We start from the raw sequence: 18,568 nt of genomic DNA, 5'->3' as shown, positions 1-18,568 counted from the left end.
TAGTTAGCTGGTCGACGATATAGATAGATTCTAGGAATTTTCTGTGTGACGGTGGAGTTTGGCTTGGTGTATTTACACTGGTACCGGTTACTTTAAATCTGTCTTGGCTATGGCTGCGTCTGGTGTGCTTTCACGGACAAACTGATGCAAAACTCTACCTGACCAGGTCTCAGCTATGAGAACTGGTGGGTCTGGGGTCAGACCCGTGAGAGGATACAAAAAGTAGGAACGGACCCACGCTGAGAACTTGGACCGTAAGCGCGACCTCCCCGGGGTCGGGATCGCCTTGCAAAGCACAGGTGCGGGAGTGCACGCTAGCTTTGCAAACCCCCCTTCCCTTGAGCATCTGCGACCGCCTGAGGGGGAAGGGGGATGTGGGGGGTGTGTATGTGTGGAGCGGCACGGCTGGTAACCCCGCAGGAAGCCGGAGTTTAAGCAGATGTGTGAAGTGGGAGCACCCAAGCACCCCGAGGACCCACTGCAGCCGCGCCCTCCTCTCGCTTTCTCCCTGCCTTGACCCCGCACCGGGCTCACCCGCGGTCCCTGGCAGAGCTCCCGCTGTGTGCCCGCAGGTCGTGCGGCGGCAAAGCCACCCGCGTCCGCGACGAGCCGTGGGCTTTGACGATCGGCGGGCCGGCACAAGGCTGCAAACCCACCCGACCACCACCCCCCAGCCCCTGCCGTGTCCTGCCCTGCCCTGCCCCGCCCCGCCCGTGCCTGCGCCCTCCCCGGGGCTGGGGCCGCGACCGGGGCGGCCCCACACCCTGGGGCCGTGCAGGCTCCTCCCGAGAGCAAGCGTGCGGTGCCCGGGGCGGGCATTAGTAAGGCGTGTGCCGAGGGGGTGTGTATGTGGGCTGGAGTTTATTATTATTAGGAAAGAAGGGGAAAAGAAAAAAAAAAAAAAAAGAAAAAAAAAAAAAAAGGGGGTGGAGGAGGAGGGAGGGGGGTAAAGGAAAAAAAAAAGGCCCGGAGAGGAGTTTCCAAAAACTTCCAAGGACCTCGCTGCTCCAAGTCCCAGGCGACGGCGGCGGGCAAGAGCGATGCTGGAGCGTCGGACGCTCCGGGAGCCGACAGCGGCGGCAGCGGCGGCAGAGGGGGCAGCCGCGGGGACGGCGGCGGCGGGGAGCGCGGTGGCAGCCAGAGCCGGGATGGCCGAGAAGAAAAAAGACAGCAACGGGAAGAAGGGGAAGAAAGGCAAAGGGCCCGGCAAGAAGCCCGGTCCGCCGGAGGAGGGCGAGGCGACCGGGTCTGCCACAGGTAAGCCGGTCGGCAGGTGCGGGGGCCGCCCTTGCGCGGACCCACCGCACTCTTCCCGTACCCGCGGGACCACACGAAACGGGCTCCTCTCCGGCGTCCGCCACCTCCGGCCTGGCGGAGCTGCTCGCCCCGCGACTGCTGCCCGCCGAGCTGCTCGACCCCGCGGAGCAGCGGAGGCGGCGGCGGCGCTGCCGGGAGCCTCTCGGCTGCCTGACCGCGGGCCGGTCTGGAGTTCTCCCTCCCACCGGCCCCAAAACCCTGAGCGGCTCTCGGCCAGCTGTTGCTTTTTTTTTTCTTCTTCTTCTTCTTCTTTTTTTCTCTTCTTAATTGGAGGGCGTGGGGCTATCTCTCCTGTTACAAAACACGTCTTCTGTCCTTTCCTCTCCCCAGAAATCACTTAGCTGGCTCGCATAGATGGCAAACTTTTCCTGTGGGGTATTTTGTCTAAACTTGCAGCTATTTACTCAGGGATGAACAGAGAGCGCGTGTTGTTCCTCTTATGCCTCCATAGTGTCGAGCACAAGGATACGTGACAGCGATACCCTTGTCCTTTTTGGGTGTCCACAGAGGCAAGACTCTGTGGATCAGCCCAAAGGTAGGGTCGCAGCTGAGTGTGCTGGCCGCGGTTAGTTGGTTGCATCAGTCAAACGCCCCAATCAAGATCAAGACTCTCTAGTGCTGCACAGACATATGATGCTTTTCCTAGAGAGCTCATGTCATGACACCTAGTTTACGAAAAAGTCCAGAAGTACAGGCAAATACACATAGATTTTTACGGCAGCAGTGTGTAACTGGAGTTATCTGATAGTTTATATCTTTGAATTCTTTGTTGTTTGTGGAAAATTGCTTTTAAAGAAGCTTGGAAAAGCAGAGTCAGTTGCCTGATTTGGGTGCACTTTTTTTATTTTGGTTTTTTTCTTCCCCTTTGGATGTTTTTTCCCCCCTCTAAACAGCCAAATAAACAGAAAGCCCAGAAGGGTGAAACTTTCTAAATATACCAGCAATAATTTTGCTTAGTGCATCATGGCCAACACAATACTGCTCTAGACCTTAATCATCAGCCTTCAGGGAGTGCATGTGATTCAGCAGCAGCAGGTATCCCTTTGGGCTAATAATCTTTACAGACTAGCACTGCCCAATCTATCCTCTTCTCTGTGTCTCTTTGAGACACAGCTCACCCAGCTTCTGCTCAGCTGTGGGTGTAAATGAGTTTCAGGTACAGCAGGGGGATATTTCTCCTGTTATGCCAAGTTATGGATAAACTCTCCTTTTGACCATCCTTTGCTCTCACTCTACTGCTTTTTTATAACTTTGCTTGCAAACATTGCCTCTTGGAACATTAAAACCTCTGGCAAACTTACCCATGACAGCTAGGCTGATTGAAGTGTTTGGGGTTTTTTTGTTTGTTTTTGTGGTTGATATAGAAAACAGGAGGACAGTGACACTTTAGAGGATTTGTGACAGGAAAGTTCCTTTGAGGAAGCATAAAGGAGACATACATTTTCTGACCGTGCAAACCACAGAATCCCATAGTGTCCCATCCCATTCTTGTAGAAGAGCTCCTTTTTCTGACTCTGTGGACAGTCTTCCATCTCCAGTGGAGCTGGGTTGCTGCACTGGAGGAGCTGGGACAGTATTTGGGCTGGGCACTTGTGCCAGCACGGAGGGAGTGGGGAAAGGAGCAGTGAACCAGTGGAGATAATTTTTGGGTAATCCAACCAAGATGATTCTGTTCCAGGCAGAGAGTTTTGGGACAACGGTCTTTGTCTGGTGGGGAGGAGACAGAATAATAGTGTTGAGAATCCAAGCAGATATATATCACCTAAGGTTTAGGTATCCATATGTATTGAATCCCTGCATCCGGTCCTGTGGTCTGATCATGTCTGCCACGGCAAAAGTTTTATCTGAAATTCTGCAAAGCAGCCAGTGTAAATTGAGGTTCACCAAGGCACGGCTTGGATCATGCAGAGCTCCTAAGGCTTTACTAAAACCCCAGAGGACTCATGTCCCTGCTAAGCCAGAATATGTTAGTGTTTGAAGAAGAAAAAGCCATTTTTTCTGCAAATGCTTACTTCAGTTCTCTGAAGTACCAGTATATTTTTGTTGCTAAGAAAGCGAACCACCTTCATCCATGCCTGACATTACTAGTCAAATCTTTCCTGTGTGGGCAAGAGCTGAGCATTCTTCTAACTAAGGTGCAGTTGACATGCAGTCTGAGAGGTCATGAAACAGATTTGCTTTTTAGTTACCTGCTTTCTTAAGTTTAATTATGTCAGGAATCATCATCTTTGGTGTGTTCAACTCTGTCAGGAGTCGGCATCAGCTCATGGTCTCCCTCCCATATGAAAAACAAGGGCTTGCAGTCAATTACCAGTCTCAATATATGTGCACTAGCATGGAAGACCTTAGCAGATCTTGAGTATTTTGTTTAGTGCTGATTTTTCTTAGTGTTGCTTCTCTCAGCTTAGTCTGCTTTTGCCTATCAAATTATATCACATGTCACTTCAATCTTGGGTCTAGAAGCATTGTCTTACTGGCAACTTGTCGCCAGGGTGAGAATCCACTTTCTTATTTGAAAAAGCGTATGAGAAAAAGTTTCTTTACTATATACCATCATAACTTATCTGGGAACTCCAGAATTACTGTTGGAGAAGAAAGTTAAAGAGTTTGTGAAAAAAAAATACTGATCAGGTTTGGCCTCCTTTGCTCAGCTGCACAGCGGTATCAGAAAAAAAACAAACACATCTCATGTTTTCCATTGCCCAGGTGAAATTTGGATTCAGTTACAAAAGTCTGGGGAGGTCCACATTGTTATAGTTTCTTTGTCACTAAAATTATGTGGAACATTTTTCCCCTCACTTCAAGTGATTCTGTCTGGTTTGTGTCAAGTCCAGATCTTCCTTCAGCAGGACACTCTGGGATGTGATAAATAGTAGAACTGTGAAAAACTGAGGAGAGAGTAACACAAATGGACAGAAGCTTAGTTTTTCTGCAAGAGTTTTCACCTAACTGCTATGCCAACTGAGCCTGCAGAGAGGCTTCACAAAACCAACAGCTGGGCTTCCTTGAGCATCCCCAGCACACTGAAAATACATCCTGACTGGGTAGAGAAACCTAACACAGGGAAGCTGAGGTTGTGAAACAAGGGCTTCTGACCATCCCCTCACAGAGGCCCTGCTACTGATTCAGGCTGCTGTTTTAGGAGGGAGACTGAGACTGAGCCCACTGTGTCAGCCCTTGAACCTTCCGCCAGCCTTTGAACCTTCCGCCAGCCCTTGAACCTTCTCCCAGCCCAACTTTGGTGTTGGACCACAAAAGCAGTGCTAGTTAACTGAGAGAAAGGAATTACTCCAGGAAAACCCTCTCTGTGAATGAGCTGTGTTTTGGTATATAAGGTGGTGCACCAGCATTTCAGCTACTCAAGCCTTTGTCAAGTGTTTGCAGACATCGTGGGGAATGTGAGTCTTCAGGTGGTTTCTGCTTAGCAGAGAAGATGAGGGAGAGGCTGCTGGGTTTGAAAGGACAAAGTGTGAGAAGACATGAAGCATTTCTGAGAAAAACACCTTGATATGTGCGAAGACTATGTGCTGTCAGAGCAATGAACTCTGTGGCTATGTCATCCACTCTCTAGCTCATTAGCAGTGGTAGCAATGCTGTGCATGGATCTGGTGCAGAAAGGAAAATCTGGGGTGGGGGGGAGAGAGGAAAGAGCAGTAAAGATGGGTCCCAATCATCTTTTCAATGCGGTGATCTCAGCAGCATCGTTCTGAACACATCAGCACTTCCATAGCCCAGGGAGGGGAGGTTGTGGTCATCAACATAGGAAGTATGTATCTCTTGGTGAGAAATTTCATTTAGAGTTGGGTAAAATGCCAGAGCTTTGAGACTGCATGACAAAATAAATGGCATGAAGTCCAGATGAGATGAGTGTGACTGAGCATCACCTTTAAATGCAGCCTTCAGGCCTGGTTGACGGACAAAGAAATGGTTTTGATCATATTAAGGACCCAGTTGCAGGTCAGGGCTTGGCTGGGAGGGCTAGAGCTCAATCTGATGCTTAAAGTTTAAATTGAAACTCAATATTCATAAAGAGAGGTCAGAAGGCAGGTCAGTATTTTAGCAATAATTGAAGGCAAGACCCTTGAAGATAAAATGAAAGCTGTGATTTCTGGTAAAACGTGTCCAACTCTAGAAGAAAGCCATTTCTTAGAAGGGGTGACAACTTCTGATGTTTCCAGGCCAAAATATTTATGTGCCACTGGTATGCCTGTACATTTTTCTGTGAGGAAAGCCTCTCCACCTCTGTGTAATGCCTGAATGTTCCAAACATTCCACTCAATCTTCAGAGCAATTTTGAGAATGAATCCTTTAAAAAGCATGCGAGTGTGTTCATGTTTTGTGAATAAATGAGATTAGTCACCATTCAACTTTTTTGACTTAACACTACAAGTACTACTTGACTGTAGCCATGGGAATGCAAACAAAATTGTGAGGGCATACCAGTACAGGTGTCCAGTAAATACCGCATGTGTATAGAAAGACATTCGCCCTGTGAAATATCTCCAGAAACAGTTTTGAACTTTGTGCAAATATTGATATCTGGGGAAGGCCAAAAAAAGTTTTTATCTTGGGTGTAGAAATGCCAAGATCTGCTAAGCTATGCAAGGATTTTAAAACATTAATCCCTGACAAAACTTGTGAGCTGACACTCAAATCTGAGTTTGTGTATTTGCAATAGTGGGTTTCTTGGATTTCTGGAAGTTTCAATGGTGAGTTTTGCAGTGGTGAGTTTCGTGGATTTTCTAGAATGAGAAAGTTAAAAAAAAATGTAACTGTTTGAAAAGGGTCTCATAGCTAAAAAAAAATCATGTGCAGCTGAGTTTTTGGAAGATTTCAGTACTCACTGTTTGGGGCAGCTCACTTTTCATCTTATCTACTGTATCAAAGTCACTGGGTTTTCAAGAAAAAAATTGTGTGCTTGATTCATGAACATCTAGACACAAAAAATATCAGAGGAGCTACTGAACTTTTTTGACAAGAGATTCTACTTTAGGCACTGAAGAGGCAATTCGTTATTCTGTAAGTAAGGGTGAGCTGAGTGCTGAACTGTGGAAAACTTTCTTGCAAGCATCTCCCTTCCCCCGCCTCCCATTTTAATCTACCCGTAAGCATCTGATAGTCCTTCAAGACAGGTACTTATAACCAAGAGCAAAACAGTGAAGAACAATCATGTCACAGGGTGTCAGAAGCTCTGGAAATGCTATGAATTCTTACCAAATCAGTGTTTTGTTAACATTCCAAAAGTAACAAGAGTGAATGTGCCTTTAACAGTACTGATAGTTTATCATGTTCCGTTATGATACAAGAAAACAAACCAAGTGTCAATATTTTGTGTGAGTCATTCTAGCTATACAAAGAACCGCTTGAATGTGCTCGAAATGTTTCGGTTAACCCTCACTTGCTCCCTCAAATACCCGGAGTCCTGGGGTCGGCGGGGGGCGGGGGGAGGGGGGAGCGGAAGGTTTGTTCCAGCCCGAGAAAATTTACAGTTGGAGCCTTGCATCTGAAAAGCTGCGGTGCCGATGCCGCGGCTGGAGGCGGCGTGCAGCGCGGGGGCCGGGGGGCGCACGACGGGGAGGGGGGAAGCCGATGTCCTCACTGCCGCGCTCGCACGTCGTGCTCACGCCGGCGCCTGTGGACGTCCTGCGCTGAGCGTAACCAAAGCCGCAGTGAAAGGGGAGAAAATCATATATATATATATATATACATATGTATATGTATATGTATATCTGTTGGTGACCTGAAGGGAAGGGAAGGGGGCTGGAGGAGCGGTGCCGCTGCCCGCGCTGGTGCCGCTGCCGCTGCCGGCGGCGGCCGCGAGAGGGTGCGGCGGGAGCGCGCTGCCGCCCGCGGAGACCCGCGGCGGGTGCGGGACGGGGAGCTCCGGCCCCCCGCACTTTCCCCTCCTCGGTCAGAGCACGGGTGGGGTGCGGGGGCAGCCGCCCGCTGCCCCGGAGATGCGGGGTGTTCGGCTGAGGCGTCTTGGGAGGGTCTCTTTCGGCTTTGTGGGTGCTTCGCCAGTGTCCGAGGGTGGTGCGAGGATGGCAACTTGGAAAGCCGTCTCCTGAAAATGCAGGTGGGGTGGGGGCTGTCAGCTTATGCTGAGACTCAGCGAATGTGCAGGTAAACTGATACAAGAAGTTGTGGTCCTGGCAAACACTCCACTCTTTCACGATGAACGCATCCAGTGCATGGTCACAGGGATGTTCATGAGTATGCTTTTCTCCTCTTTTCCTTTTTTTTTTCTTTATTCCTTCTTCTTTTCCTCCCTCCCTTCTTTCCTCCCTTTCCCCTTTCCATCCACTTGTCCCACTGTCGTTCTTCCACATCTCACTCTCTGTCCTTTTCATCCTCCCTCCCTTCTTTTCTCCATCTTTGCATCTTACTTTCCCTTTCACCCTCCCTCCTCTTTTTTTTTCTTCTCTTCCTCCTTTCCACCCATCTGTCCTCCCTCCTGTCCTTACCATCTGCTCTACTTGAGTTAATGGAGAAAAAAACAATAAAGTGAAAATAAAGCAATATATTTCATAAGGGACAGATAGGGATCTTTAACATAACCTCCTGTCTGAGGACCGGGAGAGTCTTATTTGTGCACAGAATACTACTTGTGTCTGGTTTTGCATTTCTGGTTACGTAATTTTCTTTGGGAGCATTGGATTTGGGGAGAAATTGACCATGTCATGTAGTTGGATCACTGTGGGCTACTCCATGACTCCAAGCCCTGACAAAGAGTCCACAGGCTTCACAGGTCAGGGAGGAAGGGAAAGATGACATTTCACTCAGGAGCCTTTCCTCGTTCCCTCTGTGCATGTCTTTCTCAGGTTTTATGAGCTGATGGTCCTTCCACCTCTGTAAGCAGGGGGAATCCAGGTCAGGCAGTTTGGGCTTGGCATTCAGACTTGGACTCAGGTTGAGCCTTGCTCAATGCCTTTCTCCTGCATTAACAGCTTTCATTTCACCCCTGAGTCAACCACATGCCATGTCTTATGGCTAATGGTTAATCCCTTTGAAGACAGTTACGGAAGCATGAATGCATACTTGAGATGTCTAAACAGAGTTCTGGTAAACATCCAGTTGCAGAGGTGATTGATAGAGGTTGTTCCCACTGCTGTGACTGCCAGAAGAGTTAAATTTTAAATCCAATATTGGGAGACACTCTATTTGCGTGTGCGTGTGTGATATTTTAGCAGGATTTTTGGCTTCTACAGTGGCAGACTCTTTAGTATTCCTTTGGGGAAGTCCACTGGACTTTGAAAGGAGAAAAAGGGGCTGTTCTGTCAATGCCATATTGCACCCGTGTATACAAAACAGCACTGAAAAGTGTGCCGAGTTACTGCATTACATGTGGAGCAGATGCAGTACATAAAACAGGGTTCACTATTCTGTAAAAACATTTTTGCTTGTAGTCCTGAATTATGCCAGATAAACTGGTATTGTTTGTGTCATCATAGTCCTCTGAGGTCTAGCTGAAATCTGTATCCGTCAAATTCCTCTCTGAGGAGCAAGCTCAGTATGAGAGCAAGCTCCTATTGCCTAGAAGCCTCTGTCTCCACAGATCCACAGCTACAGCAGATCAGAGTCTGATCCAAGCACAGAAATCAAATCTCTTGACTCTGTTTAAACTTTCTTTCTTCAAACCACCCTGTTTCCTGATGTATGGCCATGCTAGAGACAGAAAAAACCCACAGGTAACACAAGCCTGTCTCTTGCCTTGTGCTTTGGTGTGCAAAAATTTTCATTTCCCTCTGTGAAAGTGGGTTTCCCAGAGGGCACTGTGCATTGTTGGTGCATCTATTGCAAAGGGGACAAAAAATTGGGGAGATCTTTTTAGGTAGTACACACATTGCTGTCATGCTGGTCCTGTGCAACTAGGTCTGGGGCAGGAACTTTTTCCACCAGGAGAACATGGACATGAAGTGCATCAGGGAACATTGCGGTTGTGCCAGACCTGCATGTTCAGAGAGTGTCGCTGGTAGGATCTGAGAGACCTTCAGAAAGAAGGTGGTGTTAGAAAAATTTTCCAGCAGACTAACTCCAAGGGCACCATGTCCCATTGCAAGAACAGGAGAGCAATATGACCTGTAAACCCCGTGTCCCAGGGTAGACAGTGCCTATTGTTTCTGCTCTCTGCTGTACTTCTGCAGTGAACCATACTACTTTTGCATCAGTGTCCTGATTTATCTCAAGAGAAGTTACTTTTGGGGAAGTTAGCTAAGCTTTTGGAAAGCAAACCTGGAAACATGAAAGCTGCTAGTCAGACCTGTTCTTGGAAAGGGTGAACTGGAAATGCAGAGGTATAAAACTCACTGTGAAGAGTGTATTCAACATGGGAGCTCTAGATGATGAATGGAGCTGCCGGTGCACTGGTGGGGTGAGCTAAAAGACACTGATCGTAAAAGTGAATGCAGTTATCCAAAGGAAGAACTTGCCTGGGTGTATGAAGCATTTCTGTCACTCAGAGCATCTGAGTCAAGGATTGATATCTTTTTCAGAAGATATGCTAAATCAAACCCAAAATCTATGGGATGAACCCAGAAATGACTGGGTGAATTTCTTCTTTGTGTCAGGATTCTAGTTCTACCCCCTAAGCAAGTTACTGCCAGACTTAAGGTTGTGGATTCTCACACTCTTGGCCTCATCTTGTTTTTTGTTATTGAACCATTTTGATTTAAATATGGGTATTTTTTTTCCTTAGTGTGTCACCCATGGCATGTGGGAAGGTGCTGCAAATGTACAAATGGCTGAGTGCAAATGCTAGGTGACAAAATGAACTGTGGGGAAAAGAAACTAATTGTCAATGAAGGTAAAACTTATGTAGAGCACCAGTTTTCCCAGTTGTGTGAAGTGCCTGCAAGGTCAGAAATTGGAAAACTATTGCAGAGCAATAGTCTCGGAGAGGGAAGACAACAGATTTGAAAACAAGGCCAGAGAGGGGGGACTTAAAGTAGACAACTAACCTTTTAACTCAGGCCCACTTCTATGCTATTTAGTACTGCTATGTCTTAATTTCTTCTCCCATCTTGTGAGTGATGGTGTCTCTCACTCCACTGTGCCCTTCACTAACAGTGAAGACCACCCAGATGTGGAGCCTCTTCGTAGGGTTAGGGCCCACCCTATCACAAAGTAATCAGCACTCATTCTTGCTACAAGATGTCTTTTGAGGCTCACATCAGTCCCACAAATGCCAGAACCCAGTGGTTTCAACTCCTGATGTCCTTGGTTCTATCGCCAAAGTGCTGCCCTCAGAAAGAACAAGGGAAGGAATAATATTTCTAAGGGCTGTTGAGGGAGCAGTAGCTTCATTTAGGCATTTTATTTTAATGGTATGGAAATAGTTGCACACCTGCTGCCAGTGACATTGCTTCCTCATGAGGGGAGGTGGAGAGATTCCCAGAGCACCAAAGATACCTGAGGATGACTTTAATCCCAGGGTGGATTTTTAAATGCTTCTGATGACTCTAGGCTTCTAGGTCTAGATAGCTATTTTTTTTTTCTCTCCAGAGTCTATAGTTTGACTTTTTGGTGTTTGTTTCCCTTTTATTTCCCAAAAGGTCAGACTCTGCTCCTGTGCTGGTCATTCAGCCAAGTTCACAGTGCTGGCTGCCACAGTGAACTTACCTGAAAGTACCCCCATGGCACTGGCAAGAGGGAAACTTCATGCCGATGAGATTAAATGGCAGAAGGACATGTGAAAATAGTTGACTTTGCAAGCTTTTCAAATGCTTGCATAAACAAAGAGTGTTTTGGAGCCTCTGCATACTTATCCAAGATGCTTATACCTGGGAATGCCAAATAATAAATTTTCACCAGACTTGCTCCAGTACCAAAGGCTGCTCAGTGCTTTGGCAGAGAGGCTCCTCATGCTCTGCCATCTTCACCATGAAATCAAGTAGTCCTCAAATTGCTCTGATCTATACAGTAATTTGGTTTGAATTGACTGCTTCCCAAAATGCTGTGAGTTTTAGACACTTTGTACTGTCCAGGGGCATCAGAAGACAGATCTTGAGTCAGCCCACTGTCAGTGTTTTCATCCAATTCTGAGCTGTAAAAACCAAGCATATTTTGCAGGACCCATATACTATGTGCATGAGTGGCAAAGGATGGACAGTGATGTTAACTTGCTTTAGAGTAGACATATTTCACCTTAATGTGTCCCAGGAACCTGCATACACCAGGCAGGGAAGAAGAAAAGTTGCTTTTAAGCCAAATCCCCTGAGGAAGAAACATTTTCATTACACGCTTCAGGGATCTGGCATCTCCCCCCTTTTGGGCCAGGGCTCAGGTACAGGTGTACCAGGTTGTCAGGAGGTGATCGATTATCACTATTGTTCCCAAGTAACAAAGGAACAAGAGTGTCACGGTTCGAGCACAGGCCATTCTTTCTAAGAAGCAAGCAAGAACTTGGAACATTGAGGGGGTGTCTTGATGCTCTGGTCTGCTACTCAGGTATGAAAAAGAGGTGAGAAATTGTGCCAAGTACTGAGCCACTCAAGAGACGGGGTGTTGCACCACCAGAGAAGGGACCTTAACTCAGAGGCAGAACAGGGCACCTATTACAGGCAGTTCTGGGTACCTATGTATTTTAAACTGTGAGCAGGCCATCTTGGGTGTCCTTTGGCCAGTCCCAAAAGAGCTAAGCGAAAATGCAATTAATGACACTGCAAATTATTTAAACTGAGAGCAACAAATGTTCAACAAAAACAGTATTTGAAAGAAATTTAAATGATACACTGTATCATGTCTGCTGGCCTAGAAACAGCAGGGAGAGAAAGATAATTAAATACCTATGAAATCAGCTGCATGTACATTTTGAGAATTTTTTTGCCATCTTTTTCCATGTTATCCTCTTTATGTCAGCAGAGCAATAGCTGTTTCTCATTCCAGTCTTAGCTTTTGCAAAGAGAAAGCAAACTTTTTTCCCCCTGGAATGATGCTAGAGCAGTATTAGAGCAGACATATGCAGACATGCACACATACACACTCTGGTCCATCACAACTGCAGCAAAAGAGGAGTTAATTCTGAAGTGTTCAAGACCTCCTGGAGTTATATATTACATCAGAGAACTTCTTCACTGGGGAAGTGTCAAGAAAAGAAAAGGCTTCTTTTCTAAGCCATTTTTAACTCACAGTTCCATAAAAATGCTGGAGCTCCTAGAGAGAAAGAGTCCCCTCCCACCCTCCCCCGCCTCCAGGGAGCAGTTCTGTGAAATGTGCCAACAGCTGGATGGCACAAATTTGGAAAACACTGCTGTCCTTAAAGAATAGAACTGAAAGCTGCTGTGAGAAAGCAGTGTGTTTTTCCAAATAATCCTTTTCATTTCATATAAATGCTTTAGTGAGGAACAAATGCATGTTCTTTTGGTAGTGTTTGGAAGCAAACTCTTCATGGAAAAGCAGAAATCTCCCCACCATGACGCACAGCAGAGAAGTACTGAAATGACCAGTGAGTTTCCTTTGATTTTTTTTTTTTTAAGCTGCAGTTGGTTAACAGTTCCCTTGACAAATTAAAGAAATACCAAGAGGCCTCAGGATCATTTTGTTTCATGGTACGTTTCGTAATGTTTCTTGCTATCAGTTAAATGGCAAAACCCAGTCCATTTCAAATCAATCCCAAAGAATCCAGGCACAAATAAGAGCTATAAATCATTTTGAAGTTGAGGGATGATAAGAAATAACTTGGGGTATGTAGAACTGGAGTTTGTGAGGCTGTTCCCATTCACAAAACCATGGTGGCTGCTGGCTCTATGGCCAGGGAGTAGGTAAGATTAAAAAAACCCCAAACCCATAAAACAGGATTACCCTCACTGTGTTCATCAGCAGGGTCCATGTGGGTCCAGTAATACTGCCTAACAGTTGCCGTCTCTGATGCAGTGGAAAGGCCCACCTCACTGCACTTAGGTCCCTCCCTGGAGTCAGCCAAGGTTGCCCACCACCTTCAAGCCCAACCAGAAGAGCAAGACGCAGCTTGAGCATCTATGTAACAGAAACTTCTATATATTACTAACACTTTTCAGCACAAACCCAAAACATAACCTCATACTAGCTACTGTGAAGAAAATGTAACTCCGTTTACTCCCACCCCCTGGGCCTGACCCCTCAGCCAGTTGCCCACCCAACACATTGTGGCTTTGTCTGGTTGTGTGCTGGACATTTTGTCCATCAAGATACTGTGAGACACAGGATCAAAAGCCTTGCTGAAATCCAAAAAAGTAACATCAACTGGTTTCCCTTGGTCAACCAGCTGGGTGACCTTGTTGTAAAAAGAAATCAGATTGGATAGGCAGGACCTTCCTCTCTGAACGCTTGTTGGCTGTGACCAATTACTGTGCTGTCCTTCAGGTGTTTTTCAGTAACTCCCAGTATGATTTTCTCCATAATTTTACCAGGCACAGAGGTGAGACTGACATGCCTATAGTTACCAGGGTCCTGGTTGACAGCAAGTTAAACATGAGCCAGCCATGTGCCCAGGCAGCCAGGAGGGCCAACCATATCCTGGGGTACATCAAGCACGGCATTGCCAGCTGGTCCAGGAAGGAGATCGTCCTGCTCTACACTGTGCTGGTATGGTCTCACCTCGAGTACTGTGTACAGTTTTGGGTGCCACGGTACAAGAGGGAGACAAAAATATTGGAGAGTGTCCAAAGGAGGGTAACAAGGATGGGGAAAGGTCTGGAGGGAAAATCTTCTGAGGAAAGGCTTAAGTCCCTTGGTTTGTTCAGCCTGGAGAAGAAGAGACTGAGGAGAGACCTCATCACGGTCTATGGCTTTCTGACAAGGGGGAGCAAAGGGACAGGTGCCAATCTCCTCTCTTTGGTGACCAGTGATAGAACCTGAGGGAGTGGTATGAAGCTACAACAGGGGAGGTTTAGGTTGGATGTTAGGAAGAGGGTGGTCGGGCGCTGCCACAGGCTCCCCAGGGAAGTCATCACAACACTGAGCTTGACTGAGTTCAGGAAATGTCTGAACTATGCACTCAGTCACATGCTCTGACTTGGCTGGCCCTGTGTGGAGCCAGGAGTTGGACTTGATGATCCCTATGGGTGCCTTCCAACTCAGGGTATTCTATGATTCTATGAAAATTATTTCAGCTGAAACCATGACACCCTGTCATCCACTATAAGTCGCACCTGGAGATGGGATACCAGGCTAGACTGGCTTTTTGTCTGACTGGGATGGTAATTTTTATGGCTGCTGAAACATTGTTGAGAATGGAGTGAAGGATGCCTATGTGGGACGATTTGACTAGGGAAAGTATTGGGTGTAGAGGATCTTTCAAGCAGGAACGGAGGACATGCATTTGACCAGAAATGAATGTATCAGCATCTCACAGAATCCTCCTTCAGGCAGCTACCCGTTCTCTATGCTCTGCTGCTGTCCTGGTGCCTGCTACGTATCTTTTCCCAGCACTACCATCCATGTTTCTAACAAACCCTCATGCCTGGAGCATGCTGTGTGTAAGGTTTCTAGGGAGGAATGTGGGGGTGGAAAGACCACATGAGGTCATAAAGTTTTTGTGGAGCTGCAATTTGATCCAAAAAGTGAATTACCAGGTGCTTCTTCAGCGAGGGATTGGGGGTTATATTTAAATACCTCATTTAGTAAGGCCTTTTACTCCAGAAGAGAATCAATTCCATTTATTCTCTAAATGTGCATTTGTTTTGCCATAGCATAGTTCCAGGATGATGTTTAAATTGATCAGTAGATTGAACTTAACAAATTAAGAAATAAAAAAAAGAAGGCAATTTCCCTAACACAGAGGATTCTAGCAGGCTACTGAGTAATAAAATTTTTAAAAGGCAATTTCAGATATTCATTTTCAGAAATTTGCCTTTACTTTGCGTGGAAGGGAGAGAGAGGGGTACCCCAGTACTGTAGTCAACACTTGAACTCTGTATTCCAGGGCCTGGGTAGATAATAGGCTTTAATCAAGGAGGGGTGGCAGAGGAGCTCTGACAGCATTCTTCAAATGGATGTACTGCTGCTGGTACAGTTGTTACCTCTCAGGGAAGCTTCTTGTACCACAGGGTTGGTAGGAAAGGCATTACACTCCTGTGAGCTGTAAGCAGGGGTGCAGCAGGTCGTGGCTTGGTTGTCAGGGTACTGGGTCTGCTGCTGTTTTCTGGTGGACAGAGCTTTTGGAAACATAGATTTCTTTCTGATTTGTTTCTGATTAGCAGTGTTGAGCACTGGTCTCCTACCTGCTTGTTCAGGCATTCAGCAGGGAGGATCAGCTGGAGGCAGTAACAGCACTGCTTATGCATGCTTGGAAAGCAATAGCCTGTGGTCAGCAGCCTGTTTATGCAGTCACACCTGGAAAGCTCATCCAAAAGAGCTTTTAAAGTACATACATTAAGCCATATTGGATCACCACTTGATTTTTTTTTTTTTGCCTAGTTCAAAACCAGCCATAATTAAGATCACTTTATTTCTGAAAGTGTGTCCCCACCATAGTGTAACTGAAGTACTTTATATTCATACTTTGAATTAGTTTAGTTAAAGTTTTGCAGCCTACCCTTGTGCCAACAACCCTAAACACCCCCCTTCACCAGCACCCCTATGCTGTTTTGCCTGGCTAAGTCCCTGGCCCCAGCTGAGTCTCCGGAGAAACAAGAGAGCCCTACCCTGCAGCCCTGCGGTGCTGTCACACATGAGGTGTTACACAGAGACAGGGAGAAGTCAACCTGGGATCGTGTTCAAGAGGAGGGGAGAAGGGATGGCAAAGGGCAGGAAGACAGGACTGGGATTTGTAAGGATATATATCAAGCAGTGGGAAGAGAGTGAAGAGAGGTCCTTCTTGGAGAGCAAGAGGAGGGAGGAAGGTAGGAGCAGAGAACTTTAGGAGCGAGACATGGCTGAGAGATGAGCATGCAAGAGGAGTGGGAGGGAGAGGTACAGGGTTGCTTTTGGCTTGGTGGGAGACTGGAGATTGGGGAAAGGGGGAAACTGAAGCATGACAAACCCACAATAAGGTTAGGATGAGGAAGGGATGGAGAAGGAAGTGGCCTTGTGGGGGGAGACAAGAGGCTGCTGATGCAGAGGGCATTGTGCAGCCCCGCTTTCCCTGGGGTCAGCAGGCAAAATGACTTCACTGGCCATGCTCATCATCTCCCCTCCACCCGCACAGCCAGGCTGTTTCTATGCAGTGACCATAGCAACCCAAGTTTTTGACTGGCTGCTCTAGGATGGTAGCCATAATGATAGCGGTAATGAGTATTGATGGAGGGGAGGGGAAGGCGAGCAGCTGTGGAGCAGGGGAAGTTGCCTGAGTACAGTAATCGTGTTTGGCAGGTCAAGGGTGAACCGTGGCCTGCGGGAGTTGTACAATGCCCAAGGCTAGCAAAGTGGTGTTATAATAAACCCCAGATGTTTCCGCTATTTACAATATATACGTTATGTTTAAACCTGAAAATGCATCCTAGGATCTGGTGGGTAGGGAAACAGTTATTAGCTGCTTGGAAATGACTTGCTGGTAATGTATCTGTTCCCCCTTGATATTAGCTCTTGCCTGTTTAATATATAAATCTTCTAAGCAGAGACCCTCACGAGCAGCTTCTTTGCCAAACCAGTGGTTCCATTCGGCTTCATGTGAAACAGCACCGTGTCCCCCAACAGGTTTTCGGGAGGGTGCTGCCTGGGCACACTGGCCCCAGGAGCCATGCTAGCAGCCTGTGTGTGTTGGTGTGGGAGAGGCACTGCTCTCAGGCACGGGAGTGCAGCCCATCACAGGTGCGCAGAAAACACAGCAGAAAGCACTGTTTAATTTCCCCAGACTAATTGTTTTAGAGCTGGGAGCCAGGACCTTTGTGGTATGTCATGGGCCACAGTGGAATCACAGCAACTTCGAGTAAGTATTTAAGAGGGGGGTGGTGGATTTACTTGATTAGATTTTTATGGAAAAACAATGGCTTGTCTACAAGAGAGAATTAGTCAGCTAAACTGTGAATTTACAGCCCAATGGTTGCTTTGCACAAATCCTCTATACGATCAGGCCTACAGCTGGTCCAGATGAGGTACTCAAAATATTAACATTTTCAGTGAATGAGTTCAACTGTGGGAAACCTTGGAGCAAACATTCCTGTTCAGAGATGAACCCTTTTGGTAAATTGGAGTTCAATCTTTTTTGGGAGTGAATTACACCAGAACCACCCAAATTCAGAAGAGATAATGTCTGCTTTGATGTTTTATTTTATTTAAATAATGCAGGAAAAACGTACACCTTTGGTGAATCCTCATTAACTCCTTGTGTGTCTACCACCTGCCTCTGTCCCCCATGCATGAATCTGCTCTGTGCCACACTCACCTGTTCCATGGTAAGGAGGTACCATGGGTACCCTGGGGTATGGAGGGCCTTGTCTAAACCCCTCACCATGGGATGTACAGAGACTAGCCCTGTGTGCCAGCAGTGGAAGGAGGAGTGCTTTAAACGAGTCTGTGCAAAAATATTGCTGAAAGCCAAGCAACAGTTTACAAGGAAAATGGCCAAAAATGGGGTTCTCACCAGGATGTATCAGTTTAATTTACTTCTGCCAAGAACTCTTGCCCACAATCTCTGGGATGTGTAAGAGACCTGAGTAGTCACTTGTCTTGAAATCCTTTTGGGTCTGTGTAGAAGTGAATCTTGGAGGTCAGGGAGCAAACTATGCCAATTTTGACAGTTTCTGTCAAGTTTCTTTTCCTTTGTTTCTACCCCAAACACAAACACTCCCTCTACAGCTATCACATCACAAGTCTACTGTGACTTATATCAAGGGCAATGTCTTTTTTCCCTGAGCTTTATTGTCCTCCTGCATTCCGTGTGCCTCTCTTAGAGTGATCTTCTTGAATTCTAGCCCTGATGAACAGCTCTCTGGCAAGCCATCCAGTTTTAGAGTATTTCACCTCACACCTCATAAGAAGGGATACAGTAGGACTATTCTCTAGGCCTGCTACCCGTGCAATGTCAATGGCCTTCTATACATCTCTCTGATTTCGCTTGGACTTGTTATCATGGGTGAAGAAGCATTCATTTCAGTGGTTTCTAACATGACACTTCAGTAAGCTGCTCCAGTCAATATGAATTTAATGCCTGAAGTGACTGAGTGTAAAATAACCGAAGTTCTGTAAATTCACATCCCATCCCACATGGAAAGCCCAAAATGCAGAAATGTGACTTTTCTGAGATCTTTATTTGAATGCTAGGCTCATCTGCCTTGCTGATTGAGAAAAGACTAGGGTTTTGGGTTTTTTTAAATGTTTATAATCTATTTCAATG

At 46.6% G+C, this 18,568-nt stretch overlaps 1 protein-coding gene across 1 annotated transcript in view; it reads left to right on the top strand.

Moving 5' to 3' along the window:
* Nucleotides 1-1,041: 1,041 nt before the first annotated feature.
* The window catches only part of NRG1 (neuregulin 1), a gene marked incomplete at both ends in the record, with an annotated part of 174,461 nt that continues 156,934 nt past the window's right edge, over nt 1,042-18,568 (top strand). The window contains one exon of the mRNA XM_084278958.1: nt 1,042-1,257. Within this exon, the coding sequence (XP_084135084.1) occupies nt 1,149-1,257 (109 nt within the window). The remainder of the gene's footprint in view (nt 1,258-18,568) is intronic.

The sequence above is a fragment of the Gallinula chloropus genome (assembly GCF_964237585.1).
Source record: "Gallinula chloropus genome assembly, chromosome: Z".
Taxonomy (NCBI): Eukaryota; Metazoa; Chordata; class Aves; order Gruiformes; family Rallidae; genus Gallinula; species Gallinula chloropus.
The sequence above is the reverse complement of the archived record's forward strand: the minus strand, read 5'-3'. Positions and strand labels throughout refer to the sequence as shown.